This window comes from Pollachius pollachius (assembly GCF_949987615.1).
Source record: "Pollachius pollachius genome assembly, chromosome: 15".
Classification (NCBI taxonomy): Eukaryota; Metazoa; Chordata; class Actinopteri; order Gadiformes; family Gadidae; genus Pollachius; species Pollachius pollachius.
The window spans coordinates 19,809,128-19,833,671 of NC_136948.1; the positions used below are offsets into that span (position 1 = coordinate 19,809,128).

A 24,544-nucleotide genomic window follows, 5' to 3' on the forward strand; every position below is an offset into this window, starting at 1 on the left:
CAGAAGAAGCATTAGCCTGTGGGTTAATGTGGTTTCCATTCTTTCTATACAGCAAACACGTGTGTGTGTGTGTGAGTGTGTGTGTCTCTTTGTTTGTAAGTGTGTGTCTGTCTATTTGAGTGTGTGTATTTGAGTGTGTGAGTGTGTATCTGTGTTTGTTTGTGTGTTTGAGTGTGTGTCTGTTTATTTGAGTGTGTGTTTGAGTGTGTATTTGAGTGTGTGTGTATGTGTGTGTTTGAGTGTGTGTGTGTATGTGTTTGTGTGTATTTATGTTAGTGTTACTCTCTTGCACTCACGTGACTGCTGACTTTTCTTTTTCGAGATTTAAAAATGGCCACAATGTGCCAGTGTATGCACAAGCGCATGTCATCTCCGAAGCACACACACACACACACACACACACACACACACACACACACACACACACACACACACAAACACACACTCGATCCCCGATCAGTGTTGTTTCTTTAACGTCCGGGACAGGAGACCCAATCCAATCCCTTCAATCAGATGTGTTGCATAATGCATGAGGGAGCGTGGCCGAATATATTACCACAACACAATAGTGTGTGAGGGGGAGGGGGGGATCAGGGGGGTATGACCCAAGACGTTCATACATGTCATAACCAAGCCGGGACGTGGTGGCAGAAACCCCCCTGCACCCTTGCTAATCTCCCGCTATGACCTCATTGTGAGAGCGCAGCTCAGGCGTGTGTGTGTGTGTGTGTGTGTGTGTGTGTGTGTGATGCCATCGTCGGTTAGCACCGGCATGTGTTTGTATCCCGGCGCACATGTGCAGCCGTGACGGGGTGGTCGCGCTGCGAACACGCCCATGGCCGCAGTGCTCCTGATGCGTGTGGTTGGATGAAGGACTGTGGCGAGACGCCTCTGAGTCGTGTCTGAGAGGAGGCGGCGGGACAAGACGAGGACAGGTTTGTTCCTCAACCTCTTGGTTTGGATTCCGTCTGTTCAGAAGCAGCAGCAGGTTGGCGTGGTGTGGCGCGGGGTGATTGATTGGGTCTCATGCTAGCGCTGCTGGTTGTTTAGCGTTGAACAGCTCTGTCTGCTGCTGGCACAGCACGTCTTCTCTGGGACCACCAGCCCCCCCCCACGGCGCCTCGGTACTCGCATATCAGGCAGAGAGAGGTGGCTAGCACCGGTTAGCACACCGCGTCAACAGTTACAGCGACACGTGTCGTCCATCCTATGTACTGAAACGCGTTGTCTGACTTTTAATTTCTGATCTCTCTCTCTCTCTCTCGGTCTCTCTCTCTCTCTCTCTCTCTCTCTCTCTCTCTCTCTCTCTCTCCAGATGAGCAGGAAGCAGTGCAGAAGAGGACATTCACCAAATGGATAAATTCTCACTTGGCCAAGGTAAGAGAGGGATTCCTCCTACCGTCGTTACGTTTATACTAACATATATAGATAGATCTACTGTATATATATAGATAGAGATATCTCTATAGATATCTATATATATGTATATATATATAGGAGTCTGTATATCTACACAGATGTATAAAGATCTATTGGTGTAATCGCTCAGCAAATTCTTCAGATTTAGATATGACCCAAAGTCTTCAACCGACCACGCTATTAAATCTGCAGTGAAACCAGTTCATTCTAAAGGCTTATATACGCCCTGCCGGCCGTGTGAGCTTGACAGCTATTGAGAGAGAGAGAGAGAGAGAGAGAGAGAGAGAGAGAGAGAGAGAGAGAGAGAGAGAGAGAGAGAGAGAGAGAGAGAGAGAGAGAGAGAGAGAGAGGCTGCGTACTGTGTCAGATGATCTGTGGCCCAGCTCTGCCTCCTGGGTGAGAGGCGGTTCTCCGGGCCGCTGTCCACCCCCAGACGAGGTGTTTGGGTGCTGATCTGTAAGCACCAGAGCATTCCACCGCAGTAATAGACATGGACATGAGACAAGGGCCCCCAGTGCTCTGTAACCATCCAGGTCATAGCGGACGTATCGGGGTCAGCGGGGCAGGCTTGTTGACCGGTAGCTGTTGAGACCATGGGGCCGGAGTGCCCTGGTACGGTGGCATGTCAGCAGCTCAGGAGGGCAGGGGCTGGGCTGGTCGGCAGTGGCAGCCTAGTGCTTAGGGTGCTTGGCTGACAGCCGAAATGAACTGGGTTCTAATCTCAGTCTCCACTGTCTAAACTGTAGCCCCCACTCCCCCACCCCTTTGAGACTGTAACTGGATTAGGGCGATACGAATATGAACGCCTTGACTTGACACCTGCTCCTGGGTGACAAGACAATATTTAGCCGTTCAATTTTGCTCCTCACTTTGGATAAAGGATCAATGGAAAACATTTGTATGGTTCGTATGGTCTGGCAACCATGAAGGGTCGCTGATTCAAGCCCTGGCTCTGTGTGGAGTATCCATGTTGAAGATGCTTCACTTTAACTGGTTCGTTTCTGGTTGACACCGTTGTCTGAAAAGGTGAATGTGTACTACTGATTGAGTTCTTTACATGGTCACAAAGCTTGGAAGGTCGCCATAGTCGATAATGCAGTCCATTGAGTCTGCATAGACAACTGACGTCTATGTTTATATCTGTGCATATTTTCACTTAGTCATTGTTAACATCGGCAAAATATTTTGTATGTTTTAGTTTTTTATCCAAATGGACTCCCAGGTGAGGCTGGAACAGCCAAGCCTGCATAATCAATTGGAACAACTGCCAACATCTTAAGTGCTGCTTACAATAAAAACTTTTGGACAGAGTAGCAGAGATGCCTTAAGAATCGGACCACCTCTGTAATAGCAAAGAGACATCGACACTTGCAGCGTTGGTCTTAGCTCGCCTTGCACATTCACCGTGCCCACATATACATGAACACGGGGAACTGTGCTGTGAATGCGTTTAAAAACAGAGGGCTGTGATGGACAGACCGAATAACCATGAAGCTTGGGGCTGTGGAGTACTTCATTCTGATCACTGATCCTTTGGTGTAAAGGCTTGTGCTGTGCTGTGTGTGTGTGTGTCTGTTTGTGTGTGTATATGTGTGGGTGTGTGTGTATCTGTGTGTGTGTGGGGGCTTCTGCGTCTGCATGTCTGTGTGTGTGTGTGTGTGTGTGTGTGTGTGTGTGCAAGTGTTTGAGTGGGAGCTTCTGCATGTCCGGTCAGAGCAGCAGGGTACAGATGGACAGTGATGAGTGTGAAGATACCCCGCAGGTCTCCGTCTGCCCCTCAGGTCCATACATAGAAGTCCTCCGCCGCCCCGCCAGCCCTCCCCCTGAACTCACAGAACACACACCATCATACCGCCGGCGCACTGGGGACAATATCTGGGCTTATGTAACCGAAGCGCTTTTAGAGTGTGTGTCATGCTTGGGCCTATGCGTAGGGAATACACATCAGTGGTGACGCGTCACGTTGTGTCATTGCAGCTATTGTACAAGATCCGCTCGGGGAAGAGAAATCATCTATCGTTCTGGGTCAATCCTTTCTTCTGTTCACCCCTATTCCAGGACACTTAAATGTTGAGAGATCTGGAACTCGCAGTCCTGACCCAAACTCTGGGTTTTAAGCTGGGAGCCATGGGAGAGAGGGTTTGGATCTTTTGTCCAGGGTGTAATCTGTTGACAATAGTTTTCAGCTTGGCCTCTAAAACTTTTAGAGGAATCCGAGTTGTGTGATTGGCCAGAGGAGGGAGTACTTGGACTTGGGCTTTCCTTCATTGTTGAAGTGTTAAGTCCAGCGTGCTGCATGCATACCAATGGCAACTTTTGTGTTCAAATCAGCTAAGTCATGAAAGCACTCCCCGACAGTGATATCAGTGCACTGCAGGGGAGTACCTTGTGATGTATTCATTCATCCAACAGTGAATCGTTCGAACTCTAAAGCTATCAAATGCACAACATTTAAAAGAAAAGGTATATTCTTTTTTTAATCTAATATAACAATTCTTTTCATGGATTAAAGTGAGCAGGCTATTAGTTAATGAACTCATCATGCAACAGATTTATCTTTATGGTGTTAGTCTTGGCCTTACAAAACATTAGTATTTTCATAGGGATTAGGTTGGGATTAGGCTATATCTTTCAAAGTTTCATAATTGTATTTTGCAAATAGCTGTGGTCGTCTATTTTGAAGTGGTCCTTTTTGGTTTGTGATCTAGATGAGGTTGAACCTCGACTCCCCTTTTCTCATGTGGTCTGTTTCCTCTCTATCTGTCCCTGCTTCCTGTTGGAATAAATTCCTCTGCTTTGTGTTTTCACAGCAGTTAACTGTCAGGTGACTCTTTAGTCTTACTCTAGAGGCTTTTCCAGGCCTGTATGAAAACCAATTTTATGCTGGGGATATAACTGCTAAACGGAGGTTACATTTGTTTTATTTTTGTTAATGTGTATTTTTGCAAATGACTATTATCAGTTGTAGTAGTAGTTGTAGTTGCGGTAATATCACAGCATTATTATGATTATCATCAGTCGTATTATTAGTAAAACAGTAAAAAAAAAAATTTGTATCAAAGACTGGAATACTGGGCGATGAATGCCCTTTCTTTGGTCTGATTAAGCTGTAGTGCTGGAGGGACTTTTCACACGTGTGTGCCCCTGAACATACAGCTAACAGCCTTCCCCACACCTTCTGGGTTGTTTTGTTGAATGACCTGATTTCTGTGCCAAATAAAGAATTCCCACAGTGACCCAGAGGTTTATCCTGAAGCTCTTCCTCATGAATCCGTACATCTGCTCCGATTAGTTTATTATGGGGATGATCCACAGCTGTAGGTCTGTCTGGAAGCAGGCGTGGTGGTATTAAAGGTCTGTGTGTGTGTGTGTGTGTGTGTGTGTGTGTGTGTGTGTGTGTGTGTGTGTGGTTGGTAGGTAGGTAGGTAGGTAGGTATGGGTTAAGTGTGCTGAACTGTGTAGCGACGGCCCAGGACTGGGCTTTAGGCCACACTCGTAGACATAGGCTCCATCTTTTCAGCTGCAGGGAGGCTGTTGCCGACTGTTTTTGCTAACAAGCTACCGTCCTGTCTCCTCCTCTTCACTGGCAGTGCATCTAGAGTCTTTCAAATAAATAAAGAGAAATGTTTTAGTTTAACAAATCAGTAATGGCCATCTCTTTCGTAAAGCATTGTCAGATTTTGAATTCTTATTTTTAGCTTAAGAATAAACAACCAAAGAATGTTATCAGTCATACAAATATTTTCCTAAAATTAATTCCCTCTCTCTTTCAACCAACGTTGCTGCCTTTCTCCACTTTCCTATCCATATTTAATTAGAATACAAATACATCTCGTAGGATCTTAAAACAACCGTCTGATTTTGTGTCGGATTCATCTTGAATTTGAACTGTTTGTTTTCCATCTCTGCAGCATAAACCCGCCCTAGAAGTCAACGACCTTTTTGAGGACATCAAGGATGGGGTGAAGCTCCTGGCCCTGTTGGAAGTGTTATCCGGCCAGAGGCTGGTGAGTCCAACGGTGTCGCTCTACACAGCTCTAAAGGGGAGACTCTTAATGTGTAGGAGTCCTGTCTCCAATAGGCCAAAGATCCTCGCAGGGTTTGGTTGACTCTGGTTTGTGCTGCTCTGTCCCCAGCCCTGTGAGCAGGGCCGGCAGATCAAGAGGATCCACTGGGTGTCCAACATCGGCACCGCGCTCCGCTTCCTCGAAGGCAGGAGGGTAAGACAACACAACTATGGCACATTCCCATAAATATCTCACATTCTCACTAGGGTCTCACATTCCCAAACCAGGATCTCAAATCCCTGCCATCCTTGATTCCGCAAACCTATGTGTATCTCACATGCTTGCCGAATGTGGGATTTTCAAAAAAATCTGCTCCAATCCCCACTAAACCTCACATCCCCACCGGGGTCTCACACCCCTGCCAACCTTGATCCAACATTCCCATAAGTACCTCACACCCCTGCCAACCCTGATCCACATTCCCATAAGTACCTCACACCCCTGCCAACCCTGATCCCACATTCCCATAAGTACCTCACACCCCTCACACCCCTCATCTTAATCTGAGCTGATCTCCCCTTAGCACTGGAACTCACATCCCTAACAGTGTCTTAATCATCCAACACCAGAACAAGCGGCCAGTGTTTAAAACTTTACCGAATATCTTCCATATTTAACCAGTCCACAAAATAACACCATGGAAACAAGAAGGATGGTGATTCACTTGGCTGGGCTGTTGGAGCACAGCTATCGGCCTAAATATAAAAACACCTCCATACTCTTCATGTGAGCTTCCACGTGCGATGGGAAGGCGTTGTGTTGTCATATTACATAACCCTTCTCTCCCCGGCTCCCCTGAGGAGGCTCACCCTACATCTGAACGACCTCTGACCTTTCTCCCCTCCCCCAACATCCCCCCCTCTTCCCCTCCATGTCTGTCTTCAGTCTGTGTATCGTGGATCTCCGGTTAGTCGCAGATTTCAAAAATTCAAAAAGCGTTACATAGTGTGCTGCTGCCCACTCAGTTTGCAAAACTCTTGTTTAATGCACGGCGAAGCTTACTGACTGAATGAAGGACTGCTTGGAGTCATTCTGCCTGGACAACCTGCTGCCGCTCACTGTGGCTGCTCCTGCTGCTATGTTTTGTAGTGCTGTTGAATCATTTGCTTATTTATCGGCATGCGTTTTGGAGGAATCTTGGGTTGACAATGAAATCATTTTTCTTGCCCGGGCTGGGAAAAATGGAAACAATCAGAATGCCAATGAATCCATTGAGAAGATATTCCTATGGAGGATTTGCTGTGCTTGTTTTACTGGTTTTCGTTTTTACCTGAATGCCAAGTAGATTGAATTTTTGTGTGTGTGTGCACATGTAAACACACACAAAGAATTTGATGATTTTGGTTTCAAATCAAGAGGCTTGGCATAGTTTTGCACAGCTGATGTAAATTCAAATATGAATTATATATAGGCATTGTTCAATGGCGACATCTCCACTTTGATTCTCACATCTCTGTCGTGGTTTCTATATATTTTTTTTTAGATCAAACTGGTCAACATCCACGCCACGGACATCGCAGACGGGCGGCCCTCCATCGTTTTGGGGCTGATATGGACCATAATCCTCTACTTCCAGGTAACGTCCAATCAGAACCTGCGGAACCCTGCCAGATCCACAGCAAGAGCGCTGTCTCTCAAATCATGCGTTGGACACAGACGCTGACGCGGCCTGGTCTATTGGAAAGATATTCTCACTTCAGCCTGCTCCCTCTCTCCCTCTCTCCCTCTTTCCCTCTCCCTCCCGCCCCTCTCCCTCTCTCCCTCTCCCTCTCTCCCTCTCCCTCTCTTCCTCTCCCTGGCTCCCTCTCTCCCTCTCCCTCTCTCTCCCTCTTTCCCTCTCGCTCTCTCACCTCTCCCTCTCGCTCCCTCTCTCCCTCTCCCTTTCTCCCTCTCCCTCTTTCCCTCTCCCTCTCTCCCCTCTCCCTCTCTCTCCCTCTCCCTCTATCCCTCTCCCTTTCTCCCTCTCTCCCTCGCTCCCTCTCGCTCCTTGTCTCCCTCTCCCTATCCCTCTCTCCCTCTCTCTCCCTCTCTCCCTCTCTCTCTCCCTCTCTCCCTCTCACTTTCTCCCTCTCCCTCCTTCCCTCTTTCCCTCTCTCCCTCTCCCTTTCTCCCTCTCTCCCTATCTCCCTCTCCCTCTCCCTCTCTCCCTCTCCCTCTCTCCCTCTCCCTCGCTCCCTCTCCCTCTCTCCCTCTCTTCCTCTCTTTTGGGCGGCAGTAGCTCAGGAGGTAGAGCGGGTTGACTGGTAACTAACCTGAAGGTTGCCTGAGCAAGACGCCTCACCCTAGCTGCTCCTGACGAGCTGGCTGTCGCCCTGCGTGTTTGACTCCGACGTTTGGGTGTCAATGTGTGAATGAATTGTTGTAAGACGCTTTGGATAAAGGCATCAGCAAAATACCCTAAATGTAAAATGTGACTTTAATGGCATTAGTTCTGTATAGAAATGAAAAGGGGCCTTAAGTGTCCATAGTTACAGTGAAGGCATCCTCCCTGTTTGTGGTGCAGATTGAGGAGCTGACCAGTAACCTGCAGGCGGCCCAGGGTCTTTCCACCAGCAACTCCTCTGTGGACAGCATGGCTAGCTCTGAGACAGGAAGTCCCCCCGTCAAGAGGAAGCAGAGGCTGCAGGGCAACGCCAAGCGCTCCCTGCTCCGATGGGTGCAGAGCATCGCGGCCAAGTACGCCAGCTACTACTATGCTATGCTATGTTATGCTGTACTGTACTATACTACACCATGCTATACTATAGTATGCTATGCTATGTTATGCTTTAATGTACTATACTACACCATAATATACTATATTATGCTATGCTATGTTATGCTTTACTGTACTATACTACACCATACTATACTATAGTATGCTATACTATGTTATGCTTTGCCATGTTATGCTGTACTGTACTGTATTATACTATACCTTACTATACAATATTATGGTATACTATGCTATGCTTTACTGGACTACGTCTATTTGTAAGAATGATTTCAGTATGAGATCCCACACTGTGAAGGCCATCCTAAAGGCAGCAGTGTAACCCATGCTGTGTTCTGCCCCGGCCAGGCGCCAGGGCATCGAGGTGAAGGACTTCGGGCCCAGCTGGCGCAGCGGCGTGGCCTTCCACGCGGTGGTGCACGCCATCCGGCCCGACCTGGTGGACATGGAGCTGGTCCGCAGGAGGAGCAACCGGGACAACCTGGAGGAGGCCTTCAGCCTGGCCGAGAACCAGCTGGGCATCCCCCGCCTGCTGGAGCCCGCAGGTGCGCACATACACTACCTTTATGTTTGGAGCACTTAGAAATGTCCTTATTTTTTTAAAGAGAAGCACTGTTTTTTCAACCGCGATTACATTAAATGAAACAGAAATACAGTCTAGACATTGTTAATGTGGTAAATGACTATTCTAGCTGGAAACAGCAGATTTTTTATGGAAAATCGACATAGGGGTAGAGGGGCCCTTCTCCAGGAACCATCACTCCTGTGTTCTACTGGTACATTCTTAAGCTGATCGGGTTTAAAGGTTAATTGATGATTAGAAAACCCTTGTGCAATTATGTTAGCTGCTGAAAATAAATAAGTGAGCTTTCATGGAAAACAATTGTCTGGGTGACCCCAAACCTTTGAAAGGTAGTGTACATACATCTGTGTGTCTGTCCATTCAGCCGTCGATCTGTCCGTATTTCTGTCGTGTTCACACCATGTGGGAAGAATCTGGGGATGTGGGAAGAATGCCGATTGCTCTGACCTGATAGTGAAACTGCACGCTCCCACGTAGATGGGGCCTGGGAGTGGGAGTGGGGTGGGCAGTTATATGTATTCTGTATGCTGGTTCTAGATATGCTGACCCGGAACAGCAGGAGAGGGCGAGTGTGAGCTGAGCCTGGATGATGTATCATTATTGTTTTTAGTGATATGAACAATACAAAACGAAATCAAGATATTGAAAAAAGGCAACGTCTGAGAAATCCTTTGTTTGACAAAGATTTCTTGTTCCAGTCAGTTGTGCCCGAGTCAGGGACGTGGGATCTGTCTGAAAGGCCCCAAGGCTCAGAACCATCACTGAGCATCTGTCCATCCTTCTGTGTGTTGACACCTCACCACACATAGTAGATTGAGTTAGAAGTATCACACACACACACACACACACACACACACACACACACACACACACACACACACACACACACACACACTCTTGAGTGGGCTTCAGTGCCACAGAGAACATGCAAAATCCACACGGAGGGACAAGCTGCCAAGCATATATTATGAAGATACATTCAGCAGAAACAACAAAACACAGCACAGTGTGATTCTCCATCATTGAACGCTAGGTCAATGTCAATGCTAGCAAAGTGCCTGAGGATCCCGAGTGCATGAACTCAAGTCTAAGGTTGTGGTTGTCCTCTGTATCTGGGGGCTAATGTTCTACAGTCAAGAGACAGATCCCAGTGTTGAGGCTTTCAGACACAGAAGGAAGATAACTATAGCTGCTTTTAGCCTGAGCCGAATTCACCAGAAAGATCAGGACAATGACGATGACGACGGTTGTGATGATGAAGATACCAGAGTAGACAACTTGGTTAATGAGCTGGCAGTAGGCTGGAGGGAATACCTCTTGCATCATGATCAACACACAGTACGACAGCACACAGTACAACAGCAGACAGTACAACAGCACACAATACAACAACACACAGTACAACAACACACAGTACAACAGCAGACATTACAACAACACACAGTATAACAACACATAGTACAACAGCACACAGTACAGCAGCACACAGTACAACAACACACAGTACAGCAGCACACAGTACAGCAGCACACAGTACAACAGCGTTTTGATGCTGCTTATGATCTCTCAGGAGAACCGGAGGAGGGCCACAGTTATAGCTTAGGGGGATTGGGACGGTGAAGGGATAAAGATAGGTTTTATTGATCCTTCCATCAGTTTGAATGATGGAGGTGTGTGTTGTCGATGTGCAGGCTTTGTGGTGACTAAGCAGGATTTCCAGTTGCGTCCAGATCTCGCTCTCACCTTGGGCTAGAAGATTAATAACGAGGAATTTACTCAGTCAAACACAAGACTGGTGCTCATTCCGGCTAAAACGCTTCTACAGAGTTGTACGTTTCTATTGGTCGCCAACTCTGTTGAAGTGAGTGTGTTACAATGCCCCTCTCATTTGCTTCTTTGGAACCTAACCCCCAATGCTCAATGTCTTCAAAAACCTTTACCACATGAAGAACTTATTTTAAAACTCGGAGGCAGAAGTTCTCATGCTAAGAGCATGGCAGAAGCGTTTAAAAAACACAAATATTTTCAGATACACATGATCATTAATGAGCAGGAAGGGTTTACATCTCGCTCTATAGGATGACACATGAACCCAGTATCCTTTGGCCCTTAACCTAACATGTTGCTGCTGTTGTTGTTGTTGTGGTGCTAGATGTGGATGTGGACAAACCAGACGAGAAGTCTATCATGACGTACGTGGCTCAGTTCCTGAAGCACTACCCCAACCCCCACCAGGATTCAGACTCACAGCAGGACCAGGTAACGGCCCCCAGCCCTGTTCATCCACCGCTACCTCCAGGAGAACAACCACCCATGAAGCCCTATGTAGAAATGGTTATCGCTTTTGGATTATGGATACGGAAATGTGTAAAATAATGATTAATCCCATTGGTGAGGTGGAGAACGACATTGGTCCGTGCTGATTTATTATTTGTATGCTTTATATATTAATTTATATTTATATTATATACAGGTTATATTCTATTCAACAGCCATTGAAACTAGAGTAGGTTTAGGACTTAGACTCACCGACCGCACACACTGTGTGTAGGTGTAGACGCAAGGCGAGGTCTATATATAGCACCCTTCAGACACTAAGGCCCTCCATAAAGAACTCCAGCGCTGCTCAGTGTATCCTGAGGAGATCCAGCCTCTTGAAGATGGTGTGTCCAAGCATTTGGTGAAGATGTCTTGTGGCTGTTCTGTGTTTTTGTTGTTGTTGTTTTTATTGTGGTTGTTACCATGCGCTTTTTGCTTGCAATTTATCCAATCATGAGCCCCGTCCTCACTAGGACCTTGTTAAGCAACACACCTGCGATGCCACCACCTTATCCCCCATCACATCACCACCTCCATGCTCTCTTTCATCACCACTTCATCATATGATCTGACACGGTTTCACCCTCTCATTCGTCCCCCCGCTCCAACACACCTTAAGATACTTCTTGGCACTATTCCAACCTTTGCCCTCTCGGTCCCCGTGCTGCAGGTGAGTGCTGGGCTACCCCTGTGTGTGTTCCTGTGTGTACCCCCAGTGCACCCCCATCCCCACAGCCTCCCTAGCTGCATCCCCATCTCCCCCCCCCTCCCCCGGTTTCCATTTCATTTTCCATCCCCTTCCGTCTCACACCTCCCTCGCCACTCCCCTGACTCTGCCCCCTTGCCTCGGCCTGCCTCTGTTCTAACGCCTCTATGTGCTGTGTGTGTGTGTGTGTTTGCATCTCTCTCTGTGTGCTGCGCCACGCCCCTCCTCTGGATAGTCTGCCCCCTACGATATAGAGCAAATGCTTGAGGTATGTTTTTCTACTAATAACCAGAGCCCCATGAAGGGGTGAGTCACATCTGAAACGACTAAACCACTGAGCCCAGCCTCAGTTCTTTAACTACTCTCCTAACACTCCTCCTTGGCCTCGGTTTTTCCCGCTCAAATCGACTAACTAGGCTGCGGGAGTTTATTTGTTTGAGTGTTAATTTCTTGCGTGGGTTGGGTGTTGTCGACCTCAGGACACTGGGCCTATGGGTAACGGAAAATAAGGATTTGAATGTCTTCAATGTTTGTGTCATGCTTCCTCTATCCTCCATGGTGGTCCTGTCCATCTCCCAACCCCACTCTCCCTCCTATCGCCCCTCTCCCCTCTCTCCTCTCTCCCCCCTCCCCCTCTCCCCTCTCTCCTCTCTCCCCCCTCCCTTCTCTCCCCCCTCCCTTCTCTCCCCTCCCCCCTCCCCCCTGTGGTGACAGAGAGAGGAGCGTAAGGCCCTGAGGGAGCTCAAGGTGTTCTTGGACCAGCTGGAGAGAGACATTCTGCGGGCCCAGGGGGCAGAGGGAAACCTCACAGACAAATACCAGGTAACCACACCTAGCATGGTCCAATACCAGGTAACCACACCTAGCACGGCCGAATACCAGGTTACCACACCTAGCATGGTCCAATACCAGGTAACCACCTGGATAGATACCAGGTAACCACACCTAGCACTGTCCAATACCAGGTAACCACACCTAGCATGGTCCAATACCAGGTAACCACCTGGATAGATACCAGGTAACCACACCTAGCACTGTCCAATACCAGGTAACCACACCTAGCACGGTCGAATACCAGGTAAACACTCAGATAGATACCAGGTAAACAACCACATAGATACCAGGTAAACTCTCACATAGATACCAGGAATCCGCACATTCCAATACCAGTTAAACACATGGATAGATACCAGGTAAACACTAACATAGATACCAGGTAAACACTCACATAGATACCAGGTTAACACTCACATATTTACCAGAAAAACCACACAGGGCACTGTCAAATACCAGGTAAACACTCAGATATATATAAGGAAACCACACCCAGCACATTCCAATACCAGTTCAACAAGCGGATAGATACCAGGTTATCACACCCAGCACAGTCGCATACCAGTTAAACACACAGATAGCCCTCAGATAGATACCTGAGGTGTGTTCAAAATCAGCTAACATTGGCGAACGTTTGCAGCGAGTGCGTTGACTTTAAACAATAAATTGTAACGATTTTTATCCAACGTTCTAAACGTTTGTTTGAAACTGTAAAGAAACTGTAAACAAACAATGGCGACAAGAAAGGCCATTGTATTTGCTGCAGCCTCCATGATAATTGACGAGTTTACAGAAGAAGGTCTAGAAGTTGTCGATCTAGTAGAAAGTTTACTGCAGACAAGGAATTCGGACGATTCAGGAATAGAGGGCTACGTCATCGAAGTTGTGCCCACTTACTGCGATTTCACGTTCAGATCACATTTTAGGCTGCACAAGACATCAGTTGAAGTAAGGGTGTAGATAGGATATATGAAACGATTAATCTATTGCTTTATGTGTAGGAAAGGAATTAATGTTAATCTCCATCTGGGAGCACATCTCTTGCAGTCCGTGATCCATGTCTGCTTGCGGAGAATAACCTCTTCTGACAGTTTACCTATGTTCGCGAACGTTTGAAGACATCGGCACGCTTAACAGAACATGTTTCAAATCGTTTGCGAGCGTTCACCTATGTTTGCGACTTTGAACGCACCTCAGCTGAACAGTCACATACACACGTGGACAAAATTGTTGGTACCCCTCTGTTAATGAAAGAAAAACCCACAATGGTCACTGAAATAACTTGAAACTAACAAAAGTAGTTATAAATAAAAATTTACTGAAAATTAACCAATGAAAATCAGACATTGCTTTTGAATTGTGGTTCAACAGAATCATTTTAAAAAACAAACTAATGAAACAGGCCTGGACAAAAATGATGGTACCCCTAGAAAAGATTGAAAATAATTTGACCATAGGGAAATGTTAAACTAAGGTGTGTCCTCTAATTAGCATGACAGGTGTCTTCAAACTTGTAATCAGTCAGTCTGCCTATTTAAAGGGTGAAAAGTAGTCACTGTGCTGTTTGGTGACATGGTGTGTACCACACTGAACATGGACCACAGGAAGCGAAGGAGAGAGTTGTCTCAGGAGATTAGAAAGAAAATTATAGACAAGCATGTAAAAGGTAAATGCTATAAGACCATCTCCAAGCAGCTTGATGTTCCTGTGACAACAGTTGCACATATTATTCAAAAGTTTAAGGTCCATGGGACTGTAGCCAACCTCCCTGGACGTGGCCGCAGGAGGAAAATTGATGAAAAAATTAAGAGACGGATAATTAGAATGGTAACCAAAGAGCCCAGAACAATCTCCAAAGAAATTAAAGGTGAACTCTAAGGTCAAGGTACATCAGTGTCAGATCGCACCATCCGTCGTTGTTTGAGCCAAAGTGGACTTCATGGGAGACGACCAAGGAGGACACCACTGTTGAAAGCAAATCATAAAAAAGCGAGACTGGAATTTGCCAAAATGCATATTGACAAGCCACAAAGCTTCTGGGAGAATGTCCTATGGACAGATGAGACAAAACTGGAGCTTTTTGGCAAGGCACATCAGCTCTATGTTCACAGACGCAAAAATGAAGCATACCAAGAAAAGAACACTGTCCCTACTGTGAAACATGGAGGAGGCTCAGCTATGTTCTGGGGCTGCTTTGCTGCATCTGGCACAGGGTGTCTTGAATCTGTGCAGGGTACACTAAAATCTCAAGACTATCAAGGCATTCTGGAGAGAAATGTGCTGCCTAGTGTCAGAAAGCTTGGTCTCAGTCGCAGGTCATGGGTCCTCCAACAAGATAATGACCCAAAACACACAGCTAAAAACACCCAAGAATGGCTAAGAGCAAGACATTGGACTATTCTGAAGTGGCCTTCTATGAGCCCTGATCTAAATCCTATTGAACATCTGTGGAAGGAGCTGAAACATGCCATCTGGAGAAGGCACCCTTCAAACCTGAGACAACTGGAGCAGTTTACTAATGAAGAGTGGGCCAAAATACCTGTTGACAGGTGCAAAAGTCTCATTGACAGTTACAAAAATCGTTTGATTGCAGTGATTGCCTCAAAAGGTTGTGCAACAAAATATTAAGTTAAGGGTACCATCATTTTTGTCCAGGCCTGTTTCATTAGTTTGTTTTTAAAATGATTCTGTTGAACCACAATTCAAAAGCAATGTCTGATTTCCATTGGTTAATTTTCAGTAAATTTTTATTTATTATTACTTTTGTCAGTTTCAAGTTATTTCAGTGACCATTGTGGGTTTTTCTTTCATTAACAGAGGGGTACCAACAATTTTGTCCACGTGTGTAGATACCAGGTAGATACACTCACATAGATACCAGACAGAACAGTTTCCATTAGCCTATGTTAACTTTTATTTACATTGATTTAGCTTTATACAGTACTGATACAGAACTCTCTCGAAGAATGGCATTTGCAACCGCAAATCGCTTGATGCCTTCTGATGTACGAGCGGTAAATAATAGCTGTTCTGTGTTGGTCTGGGCGCTACTTACAAACGAGGTTAGAAGTAAATATCAATATCAAAACGCTATAATGGGGCTCCACCATTCCCACTGCTCTTCATCTGATTCTCCTTCTTCATGTGTGTGTGTGTTTGCTTGTGCCTGTGTGTTGGGCCATGTATGTGTGTGTGTGCTTGTGTGTGTGTGTGTCGGTCCTCAGGTGTTCAAGAGCTTCCGTGTGCAGTACGAGATGAAGAAGAAGCAGAGCGAGGCCCTGCTGCAGCCCATGCAGAGGGATGGCAAGCTGTCTGTGGAGCAGGCGCTGGTCAAGCAGGCCTGGGACCGGCTGGCCATCAGGGTGAGGGGGGGGGGGCTCTGGGACCGCCTGGCCATCAGGGTGAGGGGGGGGCTCTGGGACCGGCTGGCCATCAGGGTGAGGGGGGGGCTCTGGGACCGCCTGGCCATCAGGGTGAGGGGGGCGCTCTGGGACCGGCTGGCCATCAGGGTGGGGGGGGGGGGGGGCTCTGGGACCGCCTGGCCATCAGGGTGAGGGGGGGTGGGGGGGATCGGCTCTGGGACCGCCTGGCCATCAGGGTGAGGGGGTGGGGGGCTCTGGGACCGCCTGGCCATCAGGGTGAGGGGTGGGAGGGGCTCTGGGACCGCCTGTCAATCAGGTGAAGCCATACTTTACCAAATGAATTAGCTCAGTGGTTTGCTGACGTCATGAAGTGGAAATAGTAATAATGTTGTCGTACAGGGACGAAACATTATTTTGTTCAAGCTTTTTTATAAGGTAGAATTTGAACATTTTGACCCATGTTGTAGTTGAAGAGGCTGTATAATGACAGACGTTAAACATTTTGTGGTTCAAGCTACGTTATATGGAATACATTATTGATTTTTTAGTTCAAGTTACTTTATTAGCCTGGCTTCGCCCGCCTACTTACTTCTGCTCAATTTTCATTTCCCTTCAGTACTACGTCTGGGTTTGCGGTATATTCGTAGGTTTTCTCCGGCCAAATTCTGCCGGTCCAATCAGCGAACTGAGGGAGTTGCTGAGAACAATGACGTTGAGGTTGTGTGCTAGTTTCTGTGGTAGTCAAATGTTAGCAATTGGTTATGGAAGATCCAGAGTGGCACTGGGCAGATCCAATAGTTTAAAACTCCAACAGACACCCGCCTTCATGTGAGTTAACATTTGTCAATGGAGAGTGGCCAGACTCTCTGTGCAAATGAAATGAAGTACGAGAGTCTGGTAGGACCAGGCTATTACTTTATAAGGAAGACATGACATTTGTTGTATTTCAAGGTACTTTATAAGAAAGACATTTTGTTGTTCAACGTACTTTATATGAAATGCATTTTGTAGTTCAAGGTACTTTCTAAGGAAGACACTTTAGATTGAATTATTGGAACTCAGCTTTTTCACAATTCAGAATGATTCTGTACATTTGATGGGGAGATTCCCAATGAAGACAGGCTAATGCCATAGTTGTGTCCCTTGTCATTTAACAAATCAAATGAAACATGAGTAAATTAAACCCTTATTCTCCACCTCATCAAATCACCAGAAGACAAGCAGAGCTCGGATAGTTCCGCTTCCCCCATTGGATTAAATTAGACAATTAGTGCAGTCCATTCACACAAGACTTCATTAGGAGGTGAACCGGGGGAACATTGGAGGGCTTTGTTTCCCGGGACAGCCCCCTGATTTCATCCACACTACCCCTTCTCATTCCCAGCCAGGAAGCATTAGAGACAGACAGAGAGACAGTGCATGCGGGGTCTTTGTGGACAGGCCCATTGTCTGTATGACTGGATGTGTATGGTGTCGTCATGCGTGCTGTCCTGCTGGGTTTCCCATGCAGCTGCTGGACTGGCACATCCACCTGGACAAGTCTCTGCCGGGACCCCTGGGGGTGATGGGGGCCTGGCTCCACCGGGCGGAGATCGCCCTGAGGGAGGAGATCCCCATCCACCAGGCCCACGAGGAGACGGCCAACGGGGTGCACCGGAAGCTGGAGCAGCACAAGGTAGCGGGGGGGGGGCGGGGGGGTGGACGTTTGTGTTCATCTGAATCCTTCTCAAGTTCAACTTTGTTTTCATGCTGTCCTGTCTCAAATGGAGTATTTTTATTATTATTATGCAAGGATTAGGGTTTTGAAGATGAAAGATAACACGTGCGACAGGTTGTTTTCTCTAAGGTGAAATCGGCAAAGCAATTTCAAGGAAGGGGGGGGGGGGGGGGGGGGGGGGGGGGGCAATGCGCAATGCGCCTTACCTTGGGGGGATACCCTTCGAATTTGAAATGGTTTAAACTTTAACACTGTTAACCCTGAACCTGTTATCTGAACCTTTTGTGTGTGTGTGTGTGTGTTTGTGCGTCTGGTAACCAGGAAGTCCTGAAGAACCTGGAGTCCCACAGGCAGACCTTCCAGCAGATCCACAGAGACCGCTCTGTGAACGGGGTGCCCGTCCCCCCGGAGCAGCTGCAGGACATGGCCGAGCGGTGAGACACCTACACCTGGGCAGACCAACCAGGAGCTCTTCTGGGAAGCACTGATGAAAATCCCTTCCTACTTCATCTCTGTTTCCATGCTGATGCTTGACTAGCATTTCACTTATATCACGAAAATAAATGGAATTATTTTGTGGACTTAAGCAATATTACATATTCATGTTGCGAAGTTCACAAAGCAGCTGACTGAAATATTGATTTTCGATTACGATAATTGTCTACTTATTTTTCCATCTCCAGGTTCAATTTTGTGTCTACGTCTTCTCATGCTCACTTGATCAAAATGGAATTCTGGGAAATGAAGTATCGCCTGATGGCGTTTCTAATCCTGGCTGAGTCTAAACTCAAGTCCTGGATCATCAAATATGGCCGCCGGGACTCTGTGGAACTCCTTCTGGACGGCTACGTTGTGAGTAGGCACCCCCACCTGACTGAACTGGGTGTAGCGCTCCGTTTTTTGTCCAACGATCCGAACGTTCTGCTTTTGTGTGTCTGCTTCACAGTCGTTCATCGAAGGCTACAAGTTCTTCGACCAGTACGACATCATATACAAAGCCCTCAAACAAGCAGCAGAGGTCTATCTGAACTCTGATACTCTAGGTAAGATCTTTCTCAGTGTTGTGTTTCACTTTTCTGGTAATTTGTGTGGGTTTCTACCAGAATTCTAATGAATGATGTAATTATCGTCATAGGCTCTAAGACCTGTAACAGAGGTAAGCTCAAAATAATGTGCTAGACCCTTTCATGAATGGAATGCTCTTTCCTGATTGGCTTGCCCTTAAGTGGTCCCTAAGTGATCGGTTCAATCCCTTAATCAATCCTTTGCTTGTCTCCTGGGTTATTAATTGATTCAATGAACACCTACCTGGCTGTACTTTTATCCCTTCCTCTTAACTAATCCGATGAAGCTCCTTTATGCTAGTAAAAGGCTATCATGCATGATACATTAGCATTAGCTATGCTTGGACGCTACACTATTTATAGCATGACACAGGCGAAGGCCACACATGATCATCCCCCGCGACTGTGATGATGTATTCTGCCATGTCACTGAGTACAGTACAGTAGAATATAGTAGAGTCGATTAGCATAGAGTAGAGCAGACTAGTAGTTCTACTCTACTTTATTCTCCTGTACTTTACTGATAGTACTATTAGAAATACTTCAATCCATTAATGACCTCACTCTATCTCTCTCTCTTTCTCTCTCTCTCTCTCTCTTTCTTTATCTCCCTCTCTCTCTCTCTCTCTCTCTCTCTCTCTCTCTCTCTCTCTCTCTCTCTCTTTCTTTCTCTCTCTCTCTCTCTCTCTCTCTCTCTCTCTCTCTCTCTCTCTCTTTCTCTCTCTTTCTGGTCTCTCTCTCTCTCTCTCTCTCTCTCTCTCTCTCTCTCCTCCCCCCTTTCTCTCTCTCTATATCTCTCTGTCTGGTCTCTCTCTCTCTCTCTCTCTCTCTCTCTCTCTCTCTCTCTCTCTCTCTCTCTCTCTCTCTCTCTCTCTCTCCCCCTCCCCTCCCCTCCCCAGCCGAGGAGGCGGAGGGCGTGGGCCGGTTCCTGGGCGAGGCTACGGCCCAGTGGAGGAACCTGGCAGTGGAGGTGCGCAGCGTGCGCAGCATGCTGGAGGAGGTCATCTCCAACTGGGACAAGTACAGCAGCACGGTGGCCGCGCTGCAGGCCTGGCTGGAGGACGCAGAGCAGACCCTCAACCAGTCGGAGGATGCCAAGCGCGTGAGTGCAGCCATTACACAATGCAGCATGGGTTTGTTTGTTGTTGTTATGGCGATACTCAGACCATGTTGAGAGGACTCAAGAGAGTTTTATTGTACTGTAAAATCCTGAATCAACGGATATATGTACTGTATATATTAGTTGAATGAACCAACTGCGTTTAAATTCAATGTAAGGAGCTATGGATTAAAGTACACGCTTATAGGGACACGTAGCAGATATTTGATATCATTCATTGACATCGTCAACAACTTTCTATCCTTCTGTCAGGATTTCTTCCGGAACCTGTCCCACTGGATCCAGCAGCACATGGACATGAACGACGCGGGGAACTTCCTGATCGAGACCTGTGACGAGACGGTGTCTCGAGACCTGAAGCAGCAGCTGCTGCTGCTCAACGGGAGGTGGAGGGAGCTCTTCGTCAAAGTCAAGCATGTAAAGGACCTTTACACTCAATTCACTTTAACAATACCCCCCAAGGGCCACAGTCTACCTGTCCTCCTAACCTCTACTGGCTCCTCAATGTAGATGATACACAGCTACCAAATTTATTCATAAGTAAAAATAATAACAGGAATGCTAATAATAATAGATTTGCTGTAAGTGTCTTTGGATTAAAGCGTGGGCTAAATAGTGCTACTAACTAGTAACATACCTTTTTTTTAAATTCACCGGTAACATTTCTGTAAACAAAACAGCCCAACAAGATTGTATCCTATTTACCTGTTTGTGTGTGGGGCTGCGTGTGTTTGCGATTGAATGCGTATCTGTGTGTGTGTGTGTGCGTGTGTGTGTGTGTGTGTGTGTGTGTGTGTGTGTGTGTGTGTGTGTGTGTGTGTGTGTGCTGCAGTACGCCAGAGCAGATGAGGTGGACAAGCTGAGGACGGACTACCAGGAGGGAATCAACACCCTGAAGCTGTTCCTGGACGTCACCAACCAGAAGATGACCGCTCCGGTCCAGGTCTCCTTCCTCAACGTCAGAACCTTCGTCCAGGACGTTGAGGTACTGTTGGGCCTCAATCGGGTTGCACATCAACCAATCATTTCAGAACCTGTGTGTGTGTGTGTTGTTTCCGTTTTTATGTTTGAGGCCTGCAAGATTTGAGGAACCCTGACTGTGTTATAAATTCTATGATCTCATTGACATCTACGACCACATGTAACAAAGGAGCAGTATTATCTGGTGGTCAGGGTTGTGTGACTTCCTGCTGGAAGGTTCCAGGTTCGATCCCTGAATGTCCGCAGCCTTACCTGTAGGCATCCTTGAGCATCCTAATCCCCCTGCCTGCTCCTTAATGATCTGTGTTTGAATGAACTGTACATCACTTTGAATCTAAATGTTTGAAAGGTGAAAAGACTGAACTCCATCCAAACCATCTCTTGTTTCCTCCAGGAGACCAAGCACAAGCTGCCGGCCATGGAGGCAGCGTGCAAAGCGGCGTGGCGCAGCGCTCAACTCCTGAACAAGGACAGCCCGGAGGAGGAGGTCTCCCAGATGCTGGCCCTCATGGCCACCGTCAAGGAGCAGCTCGGCAAGGTGTGACCGGCTCTCCTCAGTGTTATGACGCCCTTATTGTGGTAGCAGCATCTTCCTGTTAATCTAGCTGGCAAGGTGGGGCCCTGCTTGCCTAAGTGTTATGACACTCTTATTGTGGTGACTGCCAACTCCTGGAAACCTAGCAGTTTTATTTAGATATAGGTGTATGTAGGTGGCTTTGTGTGTGTTTGAGGGGGGTAGGTTTTTCAGTAAGAATATGGCTGTGTAGATGTCAGTGTGTGTGTTTCCCTCTATCTGTGTCTTTTGTATAAATGCATGTTGTCTATAAATGTATTTGTTTGTTGAAGCGTGATCGGCTGATCATAGAGTGCCATAGAACATTTTCTCTCTTCATCTCATTGTATCACTCTCTTCCAATCAGATCAGAGAGCGATGCCTGCCGTTGCTGCGAGAGTCCCAGTCTCTGCTGCCCCCGCTGGAGGAGATGGAGAAGAACATCACAGGCTTCTACCAGGCCCTGGAGAAGGCCAGCCGGATCACCGGCTCCAGGGACTCAGAGGGACCCGGGGACTTCAAACTCAAATGCCAGGTTTGGGATGAATATGAGTTTACAGAGCAAGGTTTTTTTCTCATGAATGTACAGGTTAGGGTTAGTCAGATTCAGATTTACAAATATATGAACCCAATTGTTATATAGTACCGGCTTTGAATCATTATCTTCCATGTTTGCAGTCAGAAATGTTTTTTTTTTAAATAAACAAACTGATGTAGTGCACTTGACTGCTTAAAAGAAGTAAACGGAAGCATCATGTAAACACTATGAGCTCATGCATACGCCCCCTTCAGTGAGGCAGAGGTACTGGCTGCCTCATTTCATACTTTTTCAGCACGGTTTTATGTCAGATCAGCATATTTAGTCTTGCTGCAAGACTAAATATGTTATACACATACATCAAATACATTAACTAGTTTATGTAAAGTGCGATCATACAATAAAAGTGTCAAACATTACATTGGTGACAACGGTGAAAAAGCAAACTGGGTTGAGCGCATGCGCTCTACCCAGTTTGTGAGGGATTGCGCAATTCTCGGTGAGGCAGCACTGCTCGCTGCCTCAGCCGGCCTCAGCTCGCGTATTTCTCCTCAGGAAAAAGGCAAATTCAGCAATTTTGATAATAAAAATGATTGAAATTATTGGAATCGTACATTAATTACATTTAGACCACAGATCAGTAGACAAATACCAATATATAATATTTTTTTAATTTTTTATTTTTTATCATAATTAGTTTTTTCTTTTCATGATGACAGGTGAGGCTCTACCTCATCTGCCTCCGCTGACTGCACGTCACTGGTCTTGGTTTTACTTTCTATCCTCTGGAATTGTTTGATATGCTTTTTGGTACATAAAGTTTAGTTTCTTTAATTAGATGATAACACATTTCATGTGGTGGATCTGTTGTTATCGGTCACATATCCAAAGTAAATGTAAACGGTTCAAAAGTTTGGGGTCCCAATGTGAACACACGAGTGATGGTTGCTTGAAATGGGCCTCTGTACACCTATGTAGATATTCCATTAATAATCAGCCGTTTCCAGCTAGAATAGTCATTTACCACATTAACAATGTCTAGTCTGTATTTCTGATTCATTGTTATTAATGTTATCTTCATTGAAAAAATGAAGCTGTCAGGACATTTCTAAGTGACCACCTTTTGACAGTAGTGTACGTCAATGTTATACTATCATAAACAGGGTTGTTTCTCTTCCCCTGATGTTCATCTCTCCCCTCTCCCCTCTCCCCTCTCCCCCCTGCCTGCCCCCTTGCTGTGTGCAGGAGCTGGTGACCTACACCCACAGCTGTAAGAAGTGTCTGTCAGTGATCGAAAGGAGCCACCAGAGCCTCCAGAAGACGCTGGACGGCAGCCGCACCCTGCAGCACATGCAGACCACGCTGCTGCAGAAACGCGTGGCTGATCTGCAGTCGTCCTCACAGGTACAGCCCCCCACACAGCCCCGGGTGTGTGTGCAGAACTGGACCACTAGAGGTCTCTAGAGGGGCGCTGGGCTGAGTGGGAGTGAGTCTCAGCATCTAGCCTCTAGAAGAATCCATCAGAAATATGCTACATATGACCAACAGAGGGCTTGACCCCTCCCTTCTGCTCATTGGTTTATTTGAAGACTAAAGAATAATATACATAGAGAAATGATCAATGATCTCACTGGGGTTCAAGACCATCATCGGAGGGTCGAGAACGTTTGGGACTCGGTGGTCCAGAAGCTAACCTGGGTGATGACCTGGGTGCTAACCTTGGTACTGACCTAGGTGCTGACCTGAGTGCTAACCCGGGTGCTAACCTTGGTACTGACCTGGGTGCTGACCTGAGTGCTAACCTGGGTGCTGCTGTCTGCAGGCGATGATCAAGGAGTCTGCGGAGTGGAGGAAGCACGTGGAGGCCAACAGCAGCCTGATGAAGCGCTTCGAGGAGTCCCGCGTGGAGCTGGAGAAGGTGCTGAAGACGGCCCAGAGCTGCCTGACCGAGAGGGGCCCCCCCGAGGAGCTGCTCAGGAGACACACGGTGAGGGCCTCCACCCCGGAGACCACAAGGACCCTGTGTCGAGAGGCACTTCTGTGTGTGTGTGTGTGTGTGTGTGTGTGTGTGTGTGTGTGTGTGTGTGTGTGTGTGTGTTATATTAGGGGTTTGGGATGTGTGTGTGTGTGTGTTTGTGTGAATGCTGTCTTCCTCCAGTAGAGGAAGGTATGACCATCAGGTTTCTGTTGGTTTTGACTTTGTTCGGAGTGTATCCAAATTTCTATTAATTTTTTATGACATGAGAGATGATTCCCAAGACAAGGTTGATGCCCCCCTCTTGGAAAACAAAACAGACTAAGTGCCCTTATGCAACACAATCAACCCATAACTACTCACCACTACAAGGTGTTGTCTGTCACTCTCCATTTTGTTCCATTCCATTCTGTTGTGCGTTAAGGGCTAAATGAGAGCCATTCATTATTAACTGCCTTGAGTGGTTCATTTGACCCTATAACAAGCTTTCATAATGTAAGTCCATCCAGCACCACCCTCTCTTCAACAAACAAACACGTCTCGCCTGACCGATTGCACAGTGCTTCTAAAACTATAGTGTGTCTCCATAGCGT

The 24,544-nt window shown here is 46.8% G+C and overlaps 1 protein-coding gene across 1 annotated transcript in view; it reads left to right on the forward strand.

Moving 5' to 3' along the window:
• The window catches only part of syne1b (spectrin repeat containing, nuclear envelope 1b), a 125,657-nt gene that overhangs the window by 8,140 nt on the left and 92,973 nt on the right, over positions 1-24,544 (forward strand). Inside the window, 20 exon segments of the mRNA XM_079752688.1 lie at positions 1,316-1,377; positions 5,331-5,426; positions 5,556-5,639; positions 6,970-7,062; positions 7,990-8,162; positions 8,548-8,744; positions 10,935-11,041; positions 12,522-12,629; positions 15,866-16,003; positions 17,514-17,678; positions 18,042-18,154; positions 18,404-18,572; positions 18,667-18,763; positions 19,684-19,886; positions 20,157-20,321; positions 20,737-20,889; positions 21,280-21,423; positions 21,806-21,973; positions 23,222-23,380; positions 23,799-23,963. Of these exon segments, the coding sequence (XP_079608814.1) occupies positions 1,316-1,377; positions 5,331-5,426; positions 5,556-5,639; positions 6,970-7,062; positions 7,990-8,162; positions 8,548-8,744; positions 10,935-11,041; positions 12,522-12,629; positions 15,866-16,003; positions 17,514-17,678; positions 18,042-18,154; positions 18,404-18,572; positions 18,667-18,763; positions 19,684-19,886; positions 20,157-20,321; positions 20,737-20,889; positions 21,280-21,423; positions 21,806-21,973; positions 23,222-23,380; positions 23,799-23,963 (2,759 nt within the window).